This window comes from Anolis carolinensis, chromosome 5 (assembly GCF_035594765.1).
Source record: "Anolis carolinensis isolate JA03-04 chromosome 5, rAnoCar3.1.pri, whole genome shotgun sequence".
Lineage (NCBI taxonomy): Eukaryota > Metazoa > Chordata > Lepidosauria > Squamata > Dactyloidae > Anolis > Anolis carolinensis.
In genome coordinates this window covers 75751882-75773165 of record NC_085845.1, presented here as the reverse complement: position 1 = coordinate 75773165, position 21284 = coordinate 75751882, and the positions used below count along the sequence as shown (strand labels likewise).

General features: G+C 38.8%; 1 protein-coding gene across 1 annotated transcript in view; it reads right to left on the bottom strand.

The window, feature by feature from the left end:
* Nucleotides 1-21284, bottom strand: part of scfd2 (sec1 family domain containing 2) — a 202281-nt gene that overhangs the window by 155967 nt on the left and 25030 nt on the right. Inside the window, exon 3 of the mRNA XM_062981594.1 lies at nt 14583-14710. Within this exon, the coding sequence (XP_062837664.1) occupies nt 14583-14710 (128 nt within the window). The remainder of the gene's footprint in view (nt 1-14582; nt 14711-21284) is intronic.

Sequence of the window (21284 nt, the reverse complement as noted above, 5' to 3'; positions counted from 1 at the left end):
AGTTGCTTTGTAGTTCAAGGGGTTTTAGTTAATGAACTACTAACATTTATTTTTTATTTGTGTATTTTTATGTTCTGATTGATTGTATTTGTTTTATTTAAATGTTATTTACCAATAGCCTCCTCCAATGCATTTTATTGGGAAAAGTGGAGATATGAAATAAGCTAGCAATGACTTGGAAGGAAAGACAATTTCAGATACATTGTGTGCAGCAATGCTTGTTATTCACTGGGGAGAACCGTAATGACTGTGTTTCTCTCAGTGATTTGACTTCTAGCCTTTCCTAATATAGTTTCCAATAACATTGTGTTCATTCTGTAACCTTGCTTCAGGTCCATTGAAGCCAAAAAGCCTAATTAGTCCTCCTAAGGACTAGAAGCCTAATTGATCCTCCTGAAGAATAGCTAAGGGCAAGGACTTACTATCTGACTGAAAAGGAAGATAGACAGCAACAGGCAAATATTGATATTATATGAAGCTTTCTATGAGTTGATGACCAGAGTTGAATAATCTGTCCTTGTTGTTTTCAGATATTGTTTACTTGATTTGTTGTACTTGGTTATGGATTCATAAGTAGTCAATGCCCTTGAAATGCAAAGTATCACCTGATCACATTTTTTTTTCTCATGTCAGGAGCAACTTGAGAAACTGCAAGTTGCTTCTGGTAACAAGTAAAAACAAACAAACTACAGGAGCTCTGCTCAGCAGCCTCCCTGCGCAGGAGCCCTATTCTAGGTGGATTTCCTCCTGTTGCGATGTTCATTTGCTGACGGACTGAAGTACCTTGGCTTGGATTTCGGATTCTCTGGTAACAGAGAATTGGCTGTCTGTAAAGATGTTGCCCAGGGGATGCCCAGATGTTTCATGTTTTACCATCCTGTGAGAGGCTTCTCTCATGTCCCCGTATGGGGACTACCGAACCACCGACTTGTCCGTCAGCAGTCCTGCCTGCACAAAAGTTTAATCCATTGCGCCGCTGGGAGCTGCACCCGATCACATGAATTGCTAATAATGAGGTTAGAGATGTAAACAAGCATGTGAGTTCTGCCACCAATACCTGGAACTATGTTAGACCTTCACACATCAAACAGAAATGTCTAAAGAGGAATCTGTAACCATGTTCAAGTGAATGTGGATATTAAACTCTCATGATGGGGTGCTCAGCCTTATCGGGATCCCTAATCACTGGAGCTCTGTCACCACATTCAACCAAATGGAGCTACAAAATCAGCTTCAGAACTTTACTTTTGGCTCATAAAAGTTAGCACTGCTACAGAGTGCATGGCGATGTTGTTGTTGTTGTTGTTATTATTATTATTATTATTATTATTATTATTATTATTATTATTATTATTATTACCACCTGCATTTCTATACCTCTTTTCTCACCCCTGGGGGGACTCAAAGCAGTTTACAACATAATAAATGGCAAAATTCAGTGCCTCGTGTGTGTGTGTATGTGTGTGTGTGTGTGTGTATATATATATATTATATCACATATCTAAATAAAAACATATAACTGTAGATTAAACCATTAAAACTATAAAAACATCAAACATAGACATAAGCATAAAACATGTTATTGCAGCAATTAACATAGACCCATTCTCTTCCCCCACCCCACCCCCTATCTCCCTCTCCATAGAGTTTCAACCCTTCTTTTTATACCCTCCCTGCTTCCCCATCCCATAAGACACAAAGTTCTTTAAGTATAGATTGAATCCAGAATGGGGTGGGGAAAAAAGTTGTGGGCCTTCTTGGGGGATGGTAAATGTGGTATGAGGACCTTGGGGAGGGTGATGCACTCAAGTTTCCATAACTCATGTATATCCCATGTGTTTAGGTAAACACAGTGACATGGCTTAAGTCATATGCAAATAGCACATGCCTGCTTCAAATAAGTTGTTTTCCTTTTTACATCAAAAATAATTCTTTTTGTAGTCCTGACTGACCGTATTTTGAAAGTTGTATTTGAAATAGATACGCATTCCTAATACCATGCAGTCTGTATCTGATCATTGTGGAAAAGATCTCAAGAGAAGTGGCCTTAACTTAAGGTTTTATATGAGCCTTGACATTTCTGTTGGACAAATGTCATTACAAGAAAACATCATGCTCCAAGATGGATTGATTAGTACTAAAATGTCATGTTCAAGAATTCAGAATCCCAGAGGAGACCATGGTTTCTCTCCCTAGACTTTACCGATGAACGAGGTGTCAAAAAAGCATTGTCCGGGAATAATAAAGGTGTCTGAAAAGATGTAGTCTTTCATTCTAGACCTTATATAGAGTTAATTATCTCCTCTGGGACCAATTAATAGGGGAGTAAAGTCTGAGGAACTGAATAAGTGGCCTCTTTCCTGGGGGTGCAGGTTCTGCCAAGTATGTTAAATTCAGTCCAGTTTTGTTGGTGCTCGACTGTAACCTTCCCCCAGCTTTCAACTGACAATCAACAGTAAGTGGTTCCTTATGTTCCTCTCAGCTCCCTTGGGTTTCACAAACCAGGCTGTGGATGTATAACATGTTTGCAGAATGCTACAACAGTGCTAGCAAGTATTTGTGTTTATATTGCACTTTCCAGTAGCCAAAGATTTTCTTATTACAGTTTCTTGTTAGAACACTCACTATGGTATGGCTAGATGTTACTGTCTCCATCCTCCCTTCCTGAAAAGATGTTTGTCCACCCTCCTATCCTTTTCTTACATTTTCCTTTTAAAATACAGATGAGCAGTGGCTTTTGCAGTTTGATTCAGCTGCCTGCAGGTCAACAGCAAAGGAAAAGAGTAACTGATCAAGGCTGCAGGTGTTTCATTTTGGTCATTTACTCCCACCCTCTGGGTTTCACTGCACCATTCCTGTATAGAAGGGGGTCACATTAGTACTCCAGGACACCTCAGAGGGGCACCCCTCAACACCTCCCACAAAAAGGTGAGGACATGTGGGGAAATGTTCACCATGTTTTGGAGGCTTCTTGAGCCATTATATATCTGTTGGCTAGTGGCTTGGTATGGCAGATATACATTACACTTCCCCCATCTGCATTCTGGAATTCCAGGAGAAAAGTTTCACCATGTTTTGACTGGTATCTCACCAGTAAACCTTTAGAAAGTTTGGAACTTACTGGTCCACTGGTAGGACCCTAATGATTTAGTATAAGCAAACCTCAGCGACCAAAGTAGATATGTTCCTCAGCAATTTGAATAGATTAGAATAACTTTGCTGTCATTGTACAACGAAATTAAATGCTTTTTCCAGCATGCATCACAAAACAACACACCCTCCCCTCCACACTCCCACCCCACCGCACAGTCCCCCTTGCCACATCAATGCAAACAACTCTAGGATAAAAGCTGTCACTCAGTCTGTTTGTCCTTGCCTTTGTCACCCTGTACCATCTGCCAGATTATAATAATTTTTAAAAACAATATGCTGGGTGAGACAGATCTCCAAGATTGCTCTGAACTTTCTTAAGGCTGCAGGAGCTATGTTCTTCCAAAGAGGGGAAAGGGCGACCAATGATTCTCTGTGCAGAATCATTTCGTATCATTTCATATTGGAGTACTTTATTCAGAGAAAAATTAGTACCAGAAGAGGCAGAAAGCATGGAAAGAATAAGAATAGATTCCAATACCACAAAAAAGAAAAGCAGTTTAATGTATTTTTGAAGTCCTCATGGACAACAAGTTAAATATGAACCAACAATGTATGTGGCGCAAAAAAAAGCCAATGAGATTTTGGCCTGCATAAACAGGAGTATGGTGTCTAGATCCAGGGAAGTCATGCTACCCTCTATTGGTCAGACCACACCTGGAATACTGTGTCCAATTCTGGGCACCGCAATTGAAGGGAGATGTTGACAAGCTGGAATGTGTCCAGAGGAGGGCAACTAAAATGATCAAGGGTCTGGAGAACAAGCCCTATGAGGGACAGCTTAAAGAGCTGGGCATGTTTAGCCTGCAGAAGAGAAGGCTGAAAAGAGACATGATAAGGGCCATGTATAAATATGTGAGGGGAAGTCATAAGGAGGAGGGAGCTGCCCTGGAGACTAGGACGCGGAACAATAGCTTCAAACTACAGGAAAGGAAATTCCACCTGAACATTAGGAAGAACTTCCTAACAGTGAGAGCTGATCGGCAGTGGAGCTCTCTGCCTCGGAGTGTGGTGGAGGCTCCTTCTTTGGAAGCTTTTAAACAGAGGCTGGATGGCCATCTGTTGGGGGTGCTTTGAATGCGATTGTCCTGCTTTTTGGCAGGGAGTTGGACTGGATGGCCCATGAGGTCTCTTCTAATTCTATGATTCTATGTATTTTAGCCAAGTTGTTAATACTTGAATGTTCAATATCTGCGATTCATACCGAGTTCCTTGGCCATTCTTTCTCCTCCTTGCTGAATGTGAGGGAAACAGCATAGGTTTTGTAAATCAAGATTTTTTTAGAACATTGGACCTTTAAAAAAAAGAGAAGGCATGCCCATACCAGTCCCACATCCATACACAACAGTGAGCAAAGGCACTGAGGAAACCTGAATTATGATTGGCTGAATGGACTACTATATTGTAATGTCTGAACAGTGATATTCGAAATTGTCTACAATATTACACAGTCTCCTTCATCATCCCTAATTTCTACTGGATTTTACAAAAAGACCAGAGAGGCTCCAAGTGGATGGAGAAGCAACAATCAGAGGCAATAATCAATAATACTTGCAGCTCTCTATTGTTAGGTAAAGGTTTCCCCTGACATCAAGTCTACTTGTGTCTGACTCTGGGGGTTGATGCTCATTTCTAAGCCGAAGAGCCAACATTGTCTGTAGACGTCTCCAAGGTCATGTGGTCGGCATGACTGCATGGAGCACCATTACCTTCCCACCGGAGCGGTACCTATTGATCTTCTCACATTTGCATGTTTTCAAACTGCTAGGTTGGCAGAACCTGGGGCTAACAGCGAGAGCTCACCCTGCTCCCAGGATTTGAACAGGCAACCTTTCGGTCAGCAAGTTCAACACCTCAGAGGTTTAACCCGCTGCACCACTGGTGGCTCTCTCTTTTTAGAATTCTCAATTCTTGACAATAGTTTGGAAGAACCAACTCACACATTAACAGGGGGTTTGCAGGGAATGCAACAAAGATTACAGGTATTGGAAACAATTACTAAAGTTACTAAAATGTCATTTTTAAAATGAAATATTTATTTATAGGTTCATTGGCAAGCAATCCTTATCTCTTATGGATATGTAAAACAAAACTGTTAGAAGGATCTCTCTTATAAACGACCATCTCAAGTGGGTTTTGGAAATTATGGACTATGACCAGAACAACTAAAACATAAATTTTGCACTTTAACACATGGACAAAAATATATTTTTTTAAAAAATTATAGTATCTCTGAATACTGAACGTATGTATAATATTTTACCAAGATCACTGATTGTTTCTCTTTAATTGCGTCTATATCAACTTTCATTATGTCTAGATTAACTTTATTTAAAAATAAACAAATCTATAGGCAGACAAGTCAAAATACTTGGCTCTGGATTCAAGTTAAAATATTTGAACTTCATATCTTCCAACAAAAAAGTTTGAGTTTAGAGATACAGCATCATCCCAAAAGACGCACATACACATACAAAAAGGCCATTGTCCGCCAACTTCCTTGCTGCAAGAGACAGTAAGGCCAGCCAAATGGTTCTACAACTATATGCCAGCCACAACCTAATATGCAAACACAGCACACTATCAATTCATTTTAACTTGTATGTTTTTTTAAAGAACAATGTTTCCAGGAATTTTTTAAACACTTTGTAAGGATAAGTGAAAAATGATACAGCTAAATGATGCAATTTTGGTAACTCTTACAAATCTGTCAGAACAGATTCCTAATCTAATGGCAGCACCCCAATCTCAGTTTTAGCTCTTGGTTTACAGCTGAACTTCAAGATTAGAAACTTCATAAAAGCAATGCTTTCGTTCAGCTGGAAGCTGGATCAATGTAAAGTCCATGAAACCGATCCAGCTGACCATCATTTGTGGGCAACATGAAAAACTGAGTATACAACTTACATCCTGTGAGCTATTTATGCAAGCTGTAGTGTATTAATCCACTGCAAGAGACTATGACCACATCTTAGACAGAAGCTGGATCTAAAGGAAAAGGTTTTCCCCTGACATTAAGTCTAGTTGTGTCTGACTCTGGGGATTGGTGCTCATCTCCACTTCTAAGCCAAACAGCTGGCATTGTTCGTAGACACCTCCAAGGTCATGTGGCCAGCATGACTGCATGGAGTGCCCTTGACTTCTCCAGGCTGGATCTACACTGCCCTGTATTCCAGGATCTGATCCAGCCTGAGATGAGAGTAGGAGTATGAAGTTTCTTCAGAGCTAAGTAGGAAAATTGAGCCCTTACCCCCATCAATGATAAGAAATTAGAGCAGTTCAGATCTGGAAACCTATATATCAAATGTTTTTATTAGAACCAAAAAAATATTTAAAGAATTTAAATTTAAAAAGAATTGAACTGTGCTTTAAGAACTCCAAAGTTGTGTTGTTGCTTACTTCTGCACAGACATGCAGAGATCTCTCTAAGAGTGATCTATCCCTTCTCCAGAAGCTTGCAAGATGGAAAGGAGAAGAAAGTGAAAGACAGCAGCAGCAGAAAGAGAAGAAAGGGTAGGTCAGTGGCTGTGGAACAGTGAATCCACTCTGGTTTACCACCTCAAAAGAGTTATCTGAAGTGCTGAACCTACTTTGATTCAAGGGTTCAGAACTTTATGAATGGAATTTCACTTATTTTTGGCTCTGCCTTTGTCTATCGCAGGGTTCAGTCCTACCCCATACCAGCAACTAGCTCCTGACAAACCACCCTTGAGAGAGTGCAGCCCATCTTTGTAATATTCCACACTGAATCAATTAGACACCTTTTACTCTGCCATATAATCAAAGCAGAAAATCCGCATTATGTGCTTTAAAATGAATTATATGAGTCTACACTTCCATATAATCCAGTCAAAGCAGATAATCTGAGTTTTATATGGCAGTGTAGAAGGGGCTCCAGTGAGTTTCAGTGGCCAAGTGGAAATTCTCAATACTATGTTGTAAAGTTCAAATCAAGGTTGTATATCTCCCATGCTTTACAATGAGCATAGTATTATTGATAACTATGCTCACAACACCAGACTGATTGATAACTGGCAAATAGAGGGAGAAAATGTGGAGGCAGTGACAGATTTTGTATTTCTAGGCGTGAAGATTACTGCAGACGCAGAGTTCAGCCAGGCAATCAGAAGACATTTACTTCTTGGGAGGAGAGCAATGACTAATCTTAATAAAATTGTGAAGAGTAGAGACATTACACTGGCAACGAAGGTCCACATAGTTAAAGCAATGGTATTCCCCGTGAGTAACTGACAGGTTACTCACATCCGTAGTAACCTATGGATGTGAGAGCTGGACCATAGGGAAGGCTGAACAAAGGAAGATATATGCTTTTGAACTGTGGTGTTGGAGGAAAATTCTGGACCGCAAGAAGATCCAACCAGTCCATACTCCAGGAAATAATGCCCGACTGCTCACTAGAGGGAAGGATATTAGAGGCAAAGATAAAGTACTTTGGCCACATAATGAGAATTCAGGAAATCTAGGAGAAGAGAATTATGCTTGGGAAAATGGAAGGGAAAAGGCAGAGGGGTCGAGCAAGGGCAAGATGGATGGATGGATGGATGGATGGATGGTATCCTTGAAGTGACTGGTTTGACCTTGAAGGAGCTGGGGGTGGTGAGGGCCTGACAGGAAGCTCTGGCGTGGGTTCATGAGGTCACGAAAAGTCGGAAGAAACTGAACGAATAAACAACATACTCACAACGCATACACTAAAACTTGAATAATAATAATAATAATAATAATAATATTACCCACCTCTCCTTGCAGCTCAAGGTGGGATACAACACAGTTAAAATATGTGAAGTAAAACAAAGCAGTATTAAAACATATGTAATATACATATGTTAAAGGTTCAATTCAAACACTACAAAAGTGCCTAGTGCTTCTAATCTCCCTCATTTGATAAGGCCAAAGCTGTTCATATTTCTTCCTTTACCTTGTTTCTTGTATGATCCTAAAGTTTAAACATACCTTCCCCAAGAAATCTGCTATTTTCTTTTATTTATTTATTTTTGCCAGATATACACTACTTAATGAATTTACAGCAGCCTTATCCAAGCCTGTTTCACAAAGCCTGCTGTATCCATACATTGTTGGTTTAGGCTAGGTCTGCGTTGTGTTCTTTAATGAGATGCTTCAGTCTTTCAGGTTGCGTTCTGCATAGTTTACCAGAAAAGAACTGAGGAGGCTTTCTTCCATTAATGGAGGGTTAGAGGCGCAGAAGAGAAGACATTGTTTCTGTTATCCTCCTGGTGTTTCAGCTTTCATCATTCAACATGCCAATAAAGGGATTCAGCCTGAGTTTAGATTTACTGCCCTCTGTTACAACTGCCAGCCAAGGCAGACCATTTCTGAAGCCACAAAACGACATTTGTAGCAAAGTGTCTTTCGCTGCCAAATAATATGCTAATAGCAAAGGATTGAACAAAAGCATCATGGAGCATCACTTTTAAGAAGCATTCTGTGATACACATCTGATCACCAATGAGTCTGAGAAGGAAGTGAGGGCTGGGAAGAGAAGCAGCAACACTTCTTCTTGAAGGAACAACACTTCTTTGTTCTAGGAAGCGCCATGCAGAATAGAACTTTCTTTTAGGACTGAATATTCTCAAGTGTGTTAAAATACCATAACTGATGAAACCCAGGGAGAAAATAAGAGGGTTGCACTTAAGAGTAAATCTGACTGCCTTTTGGCTGTTGATAACTGCTTTAAGATATTGATCTTTTAAAAAAAATAGTGTAAGAGATTACTACTCATTTTGACGAAGTCTAAACCAGATTTCTCAAAGTGAAAAGAATACGCAGCCCTTCACATTGTATAGAATTAGGGAGCCCACAAAAGTGAAAAACCAGAAATAAAAAACCTGCTTTATTTATACTTGAGAGAGCATTTCTCTAGGAATTTCTAGGTCATCCAGATGACTCTGAAATCAACTTCTACTGAAAACTAATAATAAAATCGTACTGGAGGATCTAGAGATTCCAGCATGATTCTATGGTTAGTTTCCAGCAAAAGTTGACCCTATGGTACTGGAGAACCTAGAAATTCCCTAAAAACTTTCAATCAAATGTGTGAATAATCAAATCTGCAAAAGTGAAACCCACAAATATGGAGGCCTAATTGTACAATCCGTTTTTGAAAAAGAAATAAAAGTAACTTTTGTGTACAAAGATTTCCTCAAACTTTTCATCCAAGTAGCTGATGTCAAAAAATTTAGGGGGGTGGAGAACAATAATAAAAGAACAGAAAAGTCAAAAAATTGAGCTAGATCGTTGTGGCCATGTTAACTTTAGTCTATTTTGGTGATACAGTCTGAAATATGACATGTGTAACTGAGATGTTGAGATACAGCTCATCATACCATGATTCCTAGAAGAATAGTCTCTGGATTTATTATAGCAATTTTGTTAGAGTTTTTTGTGTTACCTTAAAAACTTGTACTTCCCAAAGGCAGCAGAAACCACTTAAAACTGATTCTCCTTCTAAAAAGCATATCCATATGTTATGGTTGAGCCTTCTGGCTCCGATACTAGGAGACGGGGTCGTAAGACTCCTCGAGAGTCAGACTCTTTTGAGGAGCGTGAAAGGAAACGGCTCCGGGACTTATTTGCAGAACCAACAGATGAAGACTCATTTGAGGGTTTTACTGAGCGAATGGAGGAAGAGATGGTTAGCTCAGAGGAGGATGACATGGAGTGGACTCGTGTAAGGGAGGATTTGGGTGTCACCGGCAATGATAGTATGGGAGACGATTGGCGGGTTGCAGGATCAGACCCATGGACGGGCTGGAGGGATGGAGCGGGATCCACAGCTGGGGATGCTGTGGGGCGTAGTCAAAGGTGTTTTAGCTCTGATGAGGATGATGATGATGAGGCACCTGGAATTAGGATAGCAGCTGACAGCGATGAGGAGTTATGAACTGGGATAAAATGGGGTTTAGGATCAATGGCTAATTGCGTTGGGCAAGGTAATCTGGACGAACGCTTGGGCTCTTGTTGGGGAACTTCCTGAAGACGGGTGTGATTCGTTGCTGGATACGTAAGTTACCAAGGACACTGGGCATAGACGGCGGGAGGAACTGTGTGGGGTTTTTCTGTGCAACTTGTGTTTAATCTTGATAGCTTGGACCTCCGTCGTCTTTTTGACGGACATTAATTACCTACTCTGGATTGACGCTGGACTGACTGACTGACTACGACCTTGGACTATCCCTTCTGTGGCTATTGGTGGAACTTGTGGAACTTTAGACATCTGCGCTTGGCTTTCGACCTTGGACCGGATTGGGACCCTGCTGACCGCCGTTACCCTGATTGATGTGCCTGGACCTGGATTTCGCTCGTTGCACGGAGGAGTAAACAGCCTGAGTTACTCATCTGTAGCTTTTGAGTAGCAGAGAGGAATCTGCTGCCAGTTTTTGTGTTCATTTTGACCTCTGTTTACCAACTTTTGTTTGTTTAAATTGCCAGGCTGAAGTAAGCACTTTTGATTTAATCCGGATTAAACTCCTGTTTAATCCGGTTTATTCTTTCAAACCGTTTTAATTCAAACGAAGCTGTTTCTGTTACTTTTCACACTGAAGACAAGTGTTTGCCTAGTCCTTTGTTTCCTACGGGCATTTTTTAGTTCTGTAACCTCAATAAACTGTGTTGTACTCTATTTGGTGGCGTTCTGTCTTTGACACCATATTAGCTTTACTTCTTCATAACAGAAGATCAGATCCACTCAACGCCATATACACCCCTACCTTCTGTCACTAGCATACCTAAAAGACATTTGGGACTTTTCCCTAGTGTTGTTTTCAGCAGAATTAAAGTGAATCATGCCATTAAAAAGTAAAAGTTCTACCCCTTATTTTATTTCATTCTATTTCTGCAACAAGGATGACCTTAGAAAGTTGCTTTCTCAAACAGGTTCCTAATACTATCATCTTTATTTTCTATTTTATATACATACTGCATTTAAATTGTACTTATCTGTCAAGACAATTTACTGTTAAAATACTGACAAACATAAGATACAAAACACAAAATAATGAAAGTGAAGACTTATTTAGGCCACATAACAACTCTTTCAGAAGCTAGTGATCTTAAGATTCATCAGTTAAACCAATAAAGACAATGCTTGTTTCTGTTGTCACGGGAAGACTACTAAACTAGAAATGTTACACAGCTATGCAAATTGAGATTCACATAAAAACTGAAAAAAATCATCTCAGAAGTTTTGTTCACGTCTAGCATCACCTTGAAGAAATGTAAATAGTTTCGGGTGCAGTTTCAAAATTACTGAAAAGTAATCAGATGAGTACAATGGCAAAATATTTCCACGATGAAACAGTTGCATTTCAGGTATATCTAAGGGCCCTTCTACACAGCCATATAACCCAGAATATTAAGGCAGATAATCCACAATATCTGCTTTGAACTGGATTATCTGAGTCCACACTGCCATATAATTCAGTTCAATGTGGATTTTATACAGCTGTGTGGAAGGGGCCATACACTGTCAGAACTGCATCGTAAGTTAACCAGACTGTGACTCAACAAACTAACTGCTTTCCAGTAGCAACATGTGTTTCTGCAGTCTGGGTAACACAAGAGTGAGTAGGGGGCTTTTATGAGTTCGTTTGGTCACTGGTTTCTATTCTTTTCTCTTTTTTGAGTGATAGGTTTTCTGGATGGTGTTGCAGCAACTTTCATACAATGGCCACTTGATTATGCACTATTACAACGAAAGACAAATTGGCAGGACCATGAGACAAATGCAAACATGACAGAATCTATGTATCTTTATGTATAAAAACATTTGAAAGTATGAAAAGGGTTTTTAAATTGCAGACTTGGTGGGCATTCGGGGAAGAATATCGATATACACTCTGATGCCCACAACTATGGCATTGCCAGCCCTGATAACAGAGCTAAGATATTAAGAGGTTTCTGCCCAGTTTCTGTTTAGCTGAAGGTGGTGATGGGCAGAAGTGGTTTTACAGAGCATAGAATCCAGCAGCTGAAAATCAATTCTACAGAGCATGCCTATATGAGGTATTTTGTAGTAAGATGAATGGTACCCTGAATGATTTTATAGTTAAAGGTAAAGGTTTTCCCTTGACATTAAATCTAGTTATGTCCGACTCTGGGGGTTGGTGCTCATCTCCATTTCTAAGCCGAAGAGCCGGCGTTGTCCGTAGACGCCTTCTAGGTCATGTGGCCAGCATGACTGCATGGAATGCCATTACCTGAATGATTTTATAGTATGACCCAAACTGGCCTTGGAGTGCTTGTCCTTTTCACAATACCCCTACATTCAACCTGAATCTAAAGATCCAATCTGGTACATTTGTGTGCCACCAAGCTTAATATTGATCACCAAACTTTCAGATATTGATGTGAAAAAATGAAAACCAATGTTCTAGTATTATTGTAATAATTCTAATAAAGAATTTTGTCCTGGATTTAAAGTAGGATGAGAATATCTATTAAATTAGCTCAACATCACGTGCTTATATTTGTTTTTATTTAGAAAAACAGTTCATATATGCTAAAATCCAATTTAAAATATAGGAGCACAGTCAATAGCATACTTTCAAGTTACCTCTACACATTGTCACTTTCACAGCTAACAAAGCCAGCTTGGTTCAAAACTAGCCTAGGGCCAGTTTTCACAAGGGGGGTTAAAATGATTTAAAACTGTTAACACAGTTGGGTCTTTACAATGAAAAGACTAATGTTCTTCTCAGTCTTCAACACAGAAGAATTCAAATGGGGGGAAAAGCTGTTTCGAAGTGCCAAAAGTCAAATGAAAAAATGTATGAAATCCACTGGAGTTAAGCCACTGTTGTTAAAACATGTATTTGTGGAAAAATATTTCTCAAGCACCCTTTGAGATAAAATTAGACACAGTAAACTCCCACTTTAATTCAAGTATCTGTGTTTTTTATACGAAGTCGGGTTTCAAATGGCTAGATGCTAAAAAGATGCTTGAAATCACAAGTGGCTCCTGATAATCCTATGTCCTTCTTGACTACTTGGAGATTAATAATTATTTTCTGACAACCAAGGAGAGGAACATAAGAGGTCACTTTCAGGAGATGTAAAACAGGCCTACATGAGATACCTCCAAGCATCACTAGAGCTAATACGGGTCACTAAACATGCCCTTGCCCCTTGGCAAATTTGTTACCAGATTTCTCAGAAGTAACTGAGAAATTACTGACTAACTAGAGGGACAAGTACTTTCAGATAATTAATTTAACCTAATTCTATTCGTATTGTGACTATTTTGTGCAAACCTCAACATGATTCTTTAAAACATATTTGTGGAGTACGTATTCAGTATAACAAGGCCACAGATAGGGGTGAATGGAGTTTTAAAGCAGTTGCAATCCTGCTCCAATCATAGTACACAGCTAGCACAAAGCTTTCATCCAAACAGACCAGATTGCTGAAGGATGCTGGCAGGGCTATTGCAACCATCCTGCCCTTCCCCATTGCAGTCAAGAATGCATTTATATAATAGCAAACTTTTCCCAGGAGAGATTACCATTGCAAAATAGTGGACTGATGGATGTATATTTGGCCCAGTGCTGTTTACCACTGGCACTAGCATTACTTATGTGCACTGTTTGGAACTACTATCAGTTCAACATGGTGGTACGTCTTCCCACCTCAACCCTTTCCCCATTCCAGAAAGAGTGGTTTACAGCGCTCAATGGGAAAAGAACTGATTTATCATAATGGTAAACAGAAAGGTAAACTGTAGGTTGTTAACATTCAAATCTTGCATTAGCAATGAATACTAAAAAGCCTTCAGTAGCTGCTTATTCTTGACTGCACAAAGGGCTTGAATATCTGGTTCCTACTCAGCAAAATAGCATTTAATGTGTTGTCGAAGGCTTTCATGACTGGAATAATTGGGTTGCTGTGGTTTTATGGGCTTTATAGCCATGTTCCAGAAGCATTCTCTCCTGACATTTCGCCCTTCCTGCCATAGATGTGGGCAAAATGTCAGGAGAGAGTGCTTCTAGAACATGGCCATACAGCCTGGAAACTTCACAGCAACCCAATGTAACATTCAATATGCTCTTATAAAAATATCTCCACACTCAGAACAAATCTCTGCACACCATTATCTCCCTAAGCCCATGATTTAAAGCACCAAAGACAAGAAGAATCATTATACACATATTTTCATTATAAGCCTGCAGGGCAGACTACAAGCTTGAAACTGTTCAAAATTACTATAAAGTTTTAATCCACCAAGCTCTAGAGACATGGCCAACAACCTCACCTTCATTAATAGCCAAGTTGCTTCACAAAGATTAGTTTTGGACTCTCTGACTCAACATTACATGATCAGACATAGATAAGGATTGGATGTCGTTGATATATTCCACATCATAAGTTAGCTGCACGCAACCGCTTTTCAAGCTTACCCATGCTCATCTTGATTGGCAAACTTTCTCTGCTTGCCGCTTCCACTAGATGTCTCCTCACTTCCATCACAGCTTCTTTCTGCTTGAGATTCATTAAGGACTCCCACAGAGCTTTAGCAGCTGGATCACTATGAAAACAAAGGAAGAAAGGCAACCAAGTTTACATGAAACATCTGCAAAAATCAAACAAGATTCCTTGAGTTTAGTGACTAGTACAATGTGGATAGCTTGCTTGCTTAAGTATGGAAATTAATCCAACTTTACAAAAAGCCAACAGTCTGATATGATCATTAAAATAGTTCAATATATCTATTTTGTTTACTGTGGCTCTGCAAAATCCTTATGTGAATGAAGTATGGTTCAAGCAAAGAAACAGAACCACAGAGAACAACATCATGCATCAACACTGCAGGGTATTTCTTAATTCTCTAGTATATAGTAAAAATGGCAACTGAATGACGTTAATTTAGGCCTTTCTTCCCCATTGCATCTGTATTCTCTTATGAGAGCACATTACAAAGCTGTGAGCTGTTAGCCAGACAGGAAAAAAGGAGACATTCTGAAGCAGATGTTATAAGAAAAATATTGCAAAAGTTATTGTAACCATGGATGGAAGAAAATCCACTGTTCCATCAGTCTACATACTTATTCAAACAGAATATTAACATGGTCTCATCACTATATTTAAACACACACATTTCATTTGATGTAGAACAGACTTGTGTTTTAGCAGATTACACAGCAACATTTCTCAGATATTATAACCTACTTTTTCATTTTATTTCATTTTATTCATGTCCATAATTTACAATTTAGCATTTAAGGAATTATCAAGAAAACAGAAAATATGTAATGACAGTAAACCTATAGCAACTCAAAATAATAAAATCATGAAGTTGCAAGGAAGTAGTTGTCCAGCCTCTTTGTAAAAACATCCAGAAAAAGGCATCCTATCACTTTTCTCCAGGAAAAAGGTTCTCATGTCAAAACTGTTCTTACTACCAAGAAGTCCCTTCTAATGTTCACTCAGTATCTACTGTCCTGTAATTTAAAACCATTAGATTTGGTATGATGCTTTGGAGCAGCAGAGAACAAACCTATACCCTCTCCATTTTTGATAGCCCTTTAGGTATGGAAAGAGTGCAGCCATGTCACTCCTTTGTCTATTCTTCACCATGTCAAACTGTCCAACTCCCTCAAGATTTCCTCATAGATTTTGACTCTTATCATCTTTGCTGCCCTTCTCTGAACCCACTCCAATTGGTATATTTTCACCTTACAATAGCTTCTCAGAAATGACCCCAGTACTCCATAAAGGGCTTGAGTATCACAGAATACAGTGAAATATTAATTACTTTGACTTGAAAGTGCTGATATTGAAGATTATTTAAATAAATGAGCTAGGAATTGAAATTATCCAGAAGCTGTCACACTTTTTCTAATGTTGCAAGCTTACAAAGGAACAGAGGATTTGGTGAAAAATGAGATAGTATGGGTATACTCTAGGTCAGAGTGGGCAGAATGTAGTCCCTAGACATTACTTTTGAAGCCCCTGAAACTACTCTCAAAAACCCCATTTAAAAATGCAACAGCAGAACATTCTCCATATGCATAAACAGATAGAGGGATGACTATTGTAGTCTAGTGCAGTGGTTCTCAACCTGGGGCCCCCAGATGTTTTTGGCCTTCAACTCCCAGAAATCCTAACAGCTGGTAAACTGGTTGGGATTTCTGGGAGTTGTAGGCCAAAAATAGCTGGGGACCCCAGATTGAGAACCACTAGTCTAGTGTAACAAAGAATTGTTGTCTCTGTCTCGGTTCGATGTGTTTATGGGCATTGAATGTTTGCCCTATACGTACATAATGTGATCCGCCCTGAGTCCCCTTCGGGGTGAGAAGGGCGGAATATAAATACTGTAAATAAATAAATAAATAAATAATGTGGGAAAGATTCTGTACTATCCTATTGCAAAGAATCTCCTAACTGATTCATTGCAGTTTTTATATACTAGAGCAGCGCTACTATACTAGAGTAGTGCTGGTCTATGAGCCACTGCACTCATGTTTTATGGCACTTTTCCAGAAAACTAAGCGAATGCAATAATAAAGGACACAAAGACAACACTTGTTCTTTGCACTGTGGAAAAAAATCCACTACATCTGATTCCTTAAGAAACACTAGATAAAAGTCTATGTTGGTATATACTCAGTGGGCATATACTTGCATAGAAAAAAATATATAAAAACTGGATCCAAATGTCAATGAAATACAACATATACAATTCTTTGCAGTGTTTTGTAAAGCTTAACTATATAATAACCTAGGAGATGCCAATTCTTAGTACTTCGTCACATGGAAGTTTCCTTTCATTTTTACTCATTTCTACACACTTCTAACAATGCTGGATGACTTCTGGTGGTTGTTCATGGGACTCGTCTTCGCAGTTTGTAGAAATAGGAGAATTTCAAATATTGGCAGAAATCAAGTGTATGAGTTTAAGGGGAACGATGCCATGGAAAGTGGTGCTTCAAAACGGATACATATTTTTAAAAGGTGTGCTGGCATTCTTGAAATGGTTGAGTGAAGGAGGCTATCTTGTGTGATGTGGATGAGTAAATTCTCCATCTTCTTTAAAGATGGAACCCCACAAAATGCCACAAAAAGAAAATGATTCCTCTCCCCCCCCCCCCCCCCCGCTCTTGTGGGATGAAGTACTTAGTTAAAATATAATTATTCTAGCTTTCCTATGCTCTGACCCATCCATAGTAGGAAGCCATAGACCACAATAGGAAGACTAAATGCAAACAAGGTTATTCTTTTTTGGAGGAGAAAAAGTAATCCCCATTGCAAAAAAATTCTAGACTTATACACGAGTTTATATAGTAAACTCACCCACATGTTTAAAGGAATCACAAGATAGAAGCAAGCAAAACCGTTGACAATATTTTCTCTTCCTTCCAACTTTCCACATCAACTTTCTACTACCTGAGGCCCTCAAGTTGTATTAGAATTCAATTCCTGTGATGTTGATGGACACATCTGGAGGGCATCAAGTTGTGAAAGGCTAGTCTCAGAATTAAATATAAATCACTATTAACTTCACAATAAAATTGAAATAAAATGCTCACAAGAATATTTTTAGTAAGGATACAGGTTTATTGTTGAATCATGCTACTATAAATATCTCCAGATCATGTACAATGTCTTCCCAAAGCTGTAAGTTTACTTTGTGGTACTACTGGGAATTGTTTGAAAATATGCTGAGAATAGAATTACCAAAACCCAAGCAGAAAGAAATGGTGAACCAACATATTTGAAGAGTTGTACTTTCTAAAATGGAAGTTTTACAAGCATGTTCTTATTTACAATAGATCGTAATTGTAGATAGAAAAAACCCTTGACATTTATTTTTACACACAAAATCAGCTAGCTTGTGTGTGTGAGTGTGTTTTCAAGTTGCCTTTTGACTCATGGCAATCCATAAATTTCATAGGACTCACTTAAACAAGGTGGTTTTGCCAGTTCCTTCCTCTGAGATGAGCCTACAGCATCTGGTATTTATCAGATCTCCCATCCAAGTACCATCCAGAGCTGATCTTGCTTTTTTTTTACAAGATCATAGAGAAACTGGTGCATTTTAGGGCATTTAGGCTCAGATACCTCATACCCTCCAATATACCTTCCAGTATTCCATGGGCAAAAACAAGGACACATTTGACTAAACAACATCAGAGTATGGTCAAGATGGGAAAGGTGAGGAAGAACAAAAATCTAGGAGAGATCGTAGCAGTTTATTTTGCCTGAGTCTACATGGTAGGGCAAGATTCTGAGTTAACCGAGTGCAAACTATCTTGCACTTTGAATTCAGTTTGCTGAAATTGACCGGAGTAGAGAGAAGGAAAGTGGGAGGAGAAAAGAGACATTGGGACATTTTGAAAACAGGTTTTTAAAAGTAGGATAGCAAGGGTCCCTAACAAATTTGCACAGTTGTGGGTATACTTTGTTACCAAGTAACTTGATGGTAGCAAATGGTACCTAAGTACTGGTCATTCGCAAAAAAAGTCTTTTGCAGTTGCAGACTTTCCCATCATAATTCTCTCTCATTAGAAGAACCTTCCAGAATCGGATCTGGGAATTGCAACACATTCTTAAATCCTGGTGGTTTTATACCCTACTGAAATACATTATATGATGTTTTGAAGTCAACAAGATTAATAATTTCACTCAAAGTGGGAAACAACGACACATGAGATACATAAGACCTGAAATATCTGAACTAGTGATATGTTGCATTGGTCCATGCAAAAAACAAGTATCTACAATAGTTAAGTGTACATATAGCTTTCAGAACGAACTGCACGACTTGTTTAGACAGAGCTTGGCACATCAATTCAGCCTCAAGGGTCCTATCTAGGTTTGCTCACATTGAGCACTCATTTAGCAGTAATAGCTGTAGACCCAGCCTTAACTGCTGAACTCACCACATTTCCTTCTGTGCTCCAAAACCTTTGCTCAATCAGTTTATCTGTAATTTTAAATTAGGGTGGACATTCAAAACATTCTCCAAGCTGTGAGGTCTCCAAGCAGATTACTTCTAGGAAAAGGACTCTATGAGAAAGCCCCACTTTTAGAAAACAGGACTGAATGGTTCCCAGAGATATTGGCAGTGTTCTTTTCAGACTAAAGGATATTATATCAATTTACAACTTAGCCTTAGGTTTAATCCTGTCTTTGCCAACAACATTTTTTTGCAGAAATTCATTAAAATGAGTGCACTCTGGTTTGCAATAAATGTCAACCAGAGCCTCCTTGAAACTAACAGGAAATACCTAATCTTAAAACAAACTGCAGCTCTGTTTTAATGCAGCAGAATGTGAAGTACTGAACCATGTAAATGACTCAATTAAATGTAAAGTAGGAAATAGACCTGAAGGTGAGATTCTGGGCTCCCATAAGCAGTTTTATTTTGAACACAGAGGTTATCTATATTTATCTTTGGCATGGATCTTACATGTTTTACCAAGAGTAGACTTTAAACTATCAAAATCACGACACTATAACACCAAAACACAACCCCTTTGATTGTGTTTGTAAGTACAGTAGAGTCTCACTTATCCAAGCCTCGCTTATCCAAGTTTCTGGCTTTTTGTAGTCAATGTTTTCAATATATCGTGACATTTTGGTGCTAAATTTGTAAATATAGTAATTACAACATAACATTACAGCATATTGAACTGCTTTTTCTGTCAAATTTGTTGTAAAACATGATGTTTTGGTGCTTAATTTGTAAAATCATAACCTAATTTGATGTTTAATAGTCTTATCCTTAATCCCTCCTTATTATCCAAGATATTCAATTATCCAAGCTTCTGTTGGCCCGTTTAGCTTGGATAAGTGAGACTCTACTGTATAAGATTGAGGTATACTCCAGTGTAACTAAGAAACAAATCCAGTATACAGCTCTCAGACCTAATCTTAATACTGTAACTGCAGTGAAAAAAAAGGCAAGGAGCTATCTATGTGGAACATTTTCAAACATAAAACAACGCCTGTACAAAGAGTAATGGTTTGAAAATATCCAATATTAATTTTCTCATTAATGTTAATAAATGCAATCTGATATAGCAACTAGTTCCCAACTTCCTAGTCTCAAAGCGTTATCCTCTTTTGGATTAATGACACCTAAATTCTCATAATTTTTCCAAAACAAAACACACAAATGCCTGTTTTAAAAGCCAGACAGCCAAAATTAAGGAACATAACTGTTTCCTTGAGTAATTTCAGTTTATATCCCAGTTTCATTCCAAACCCTCAAGCCACTCCGATGGTGTAATCCACTGTAGACTCAACTGTGACTGTGTATTTTGGCACAACATCAAAAGTTAAGAAGTTATTATTTGAATTAAATACCCACAGAATAAGAGCTATAGTGCAAGAAGCAAAGCCATTGTTTTCAGTCTTTTCTCTGGGAAATCTGGAAAAGGCATCTCTCCCCGCAATCATTTTCTGCATCCATGTCACGGTGAGATCAAGTAAACCAATTAGTCCATTGGTGACATCTGGGTGGGGGGAAGTCTGATCTAAACAATCACCACAAAATAAAGCATATTCCAATGGAAGTGTCTGTGTTCCTTCTACTGTCCTTTTGCTACTGTAATGATTAATAGGAAATGCTGTAGATCAGAATGGACAACACATAACTCATAGTCTGCATGCATAATAATCAGCCCACATGGATGTTTTCTACCTCCCTACCAAGTGTTTCCCCTACCTGCTGAACTGAAGGAAAGGCTAGTATGGTGTAACTAACTAAGGTACTTATTCAGTGCATCTGATAAAAATAATAAATACTTCTCTGCAGGTGAGTTACATACATAACTTTCCAGGGTGTGGTCTGAAGGTCCATGATAGTCTTACTGGATATAAAATTAGACTAATTTAGAATATTTTAGACCAGTGGTTTTCAACCCGTAGGTCCCCAGGTGTTTTGGCCTACAACTCCCAGAAATCTCAGTCAGTTTACCAGCTGTTACGATTTCTGGGAGTTGAAGGGCAAAACATCTGGGAACCCACAGGTTGAGAACCACTGGCTTAGACGAAGGGTGCCCAAGAACCTCCTGTATGCTCCTTGATTTCTATTAGAGAGGAAGAATGACACATAAATCAAATATTAATTTTCTTTTTTTTCTCCAAATTAATTT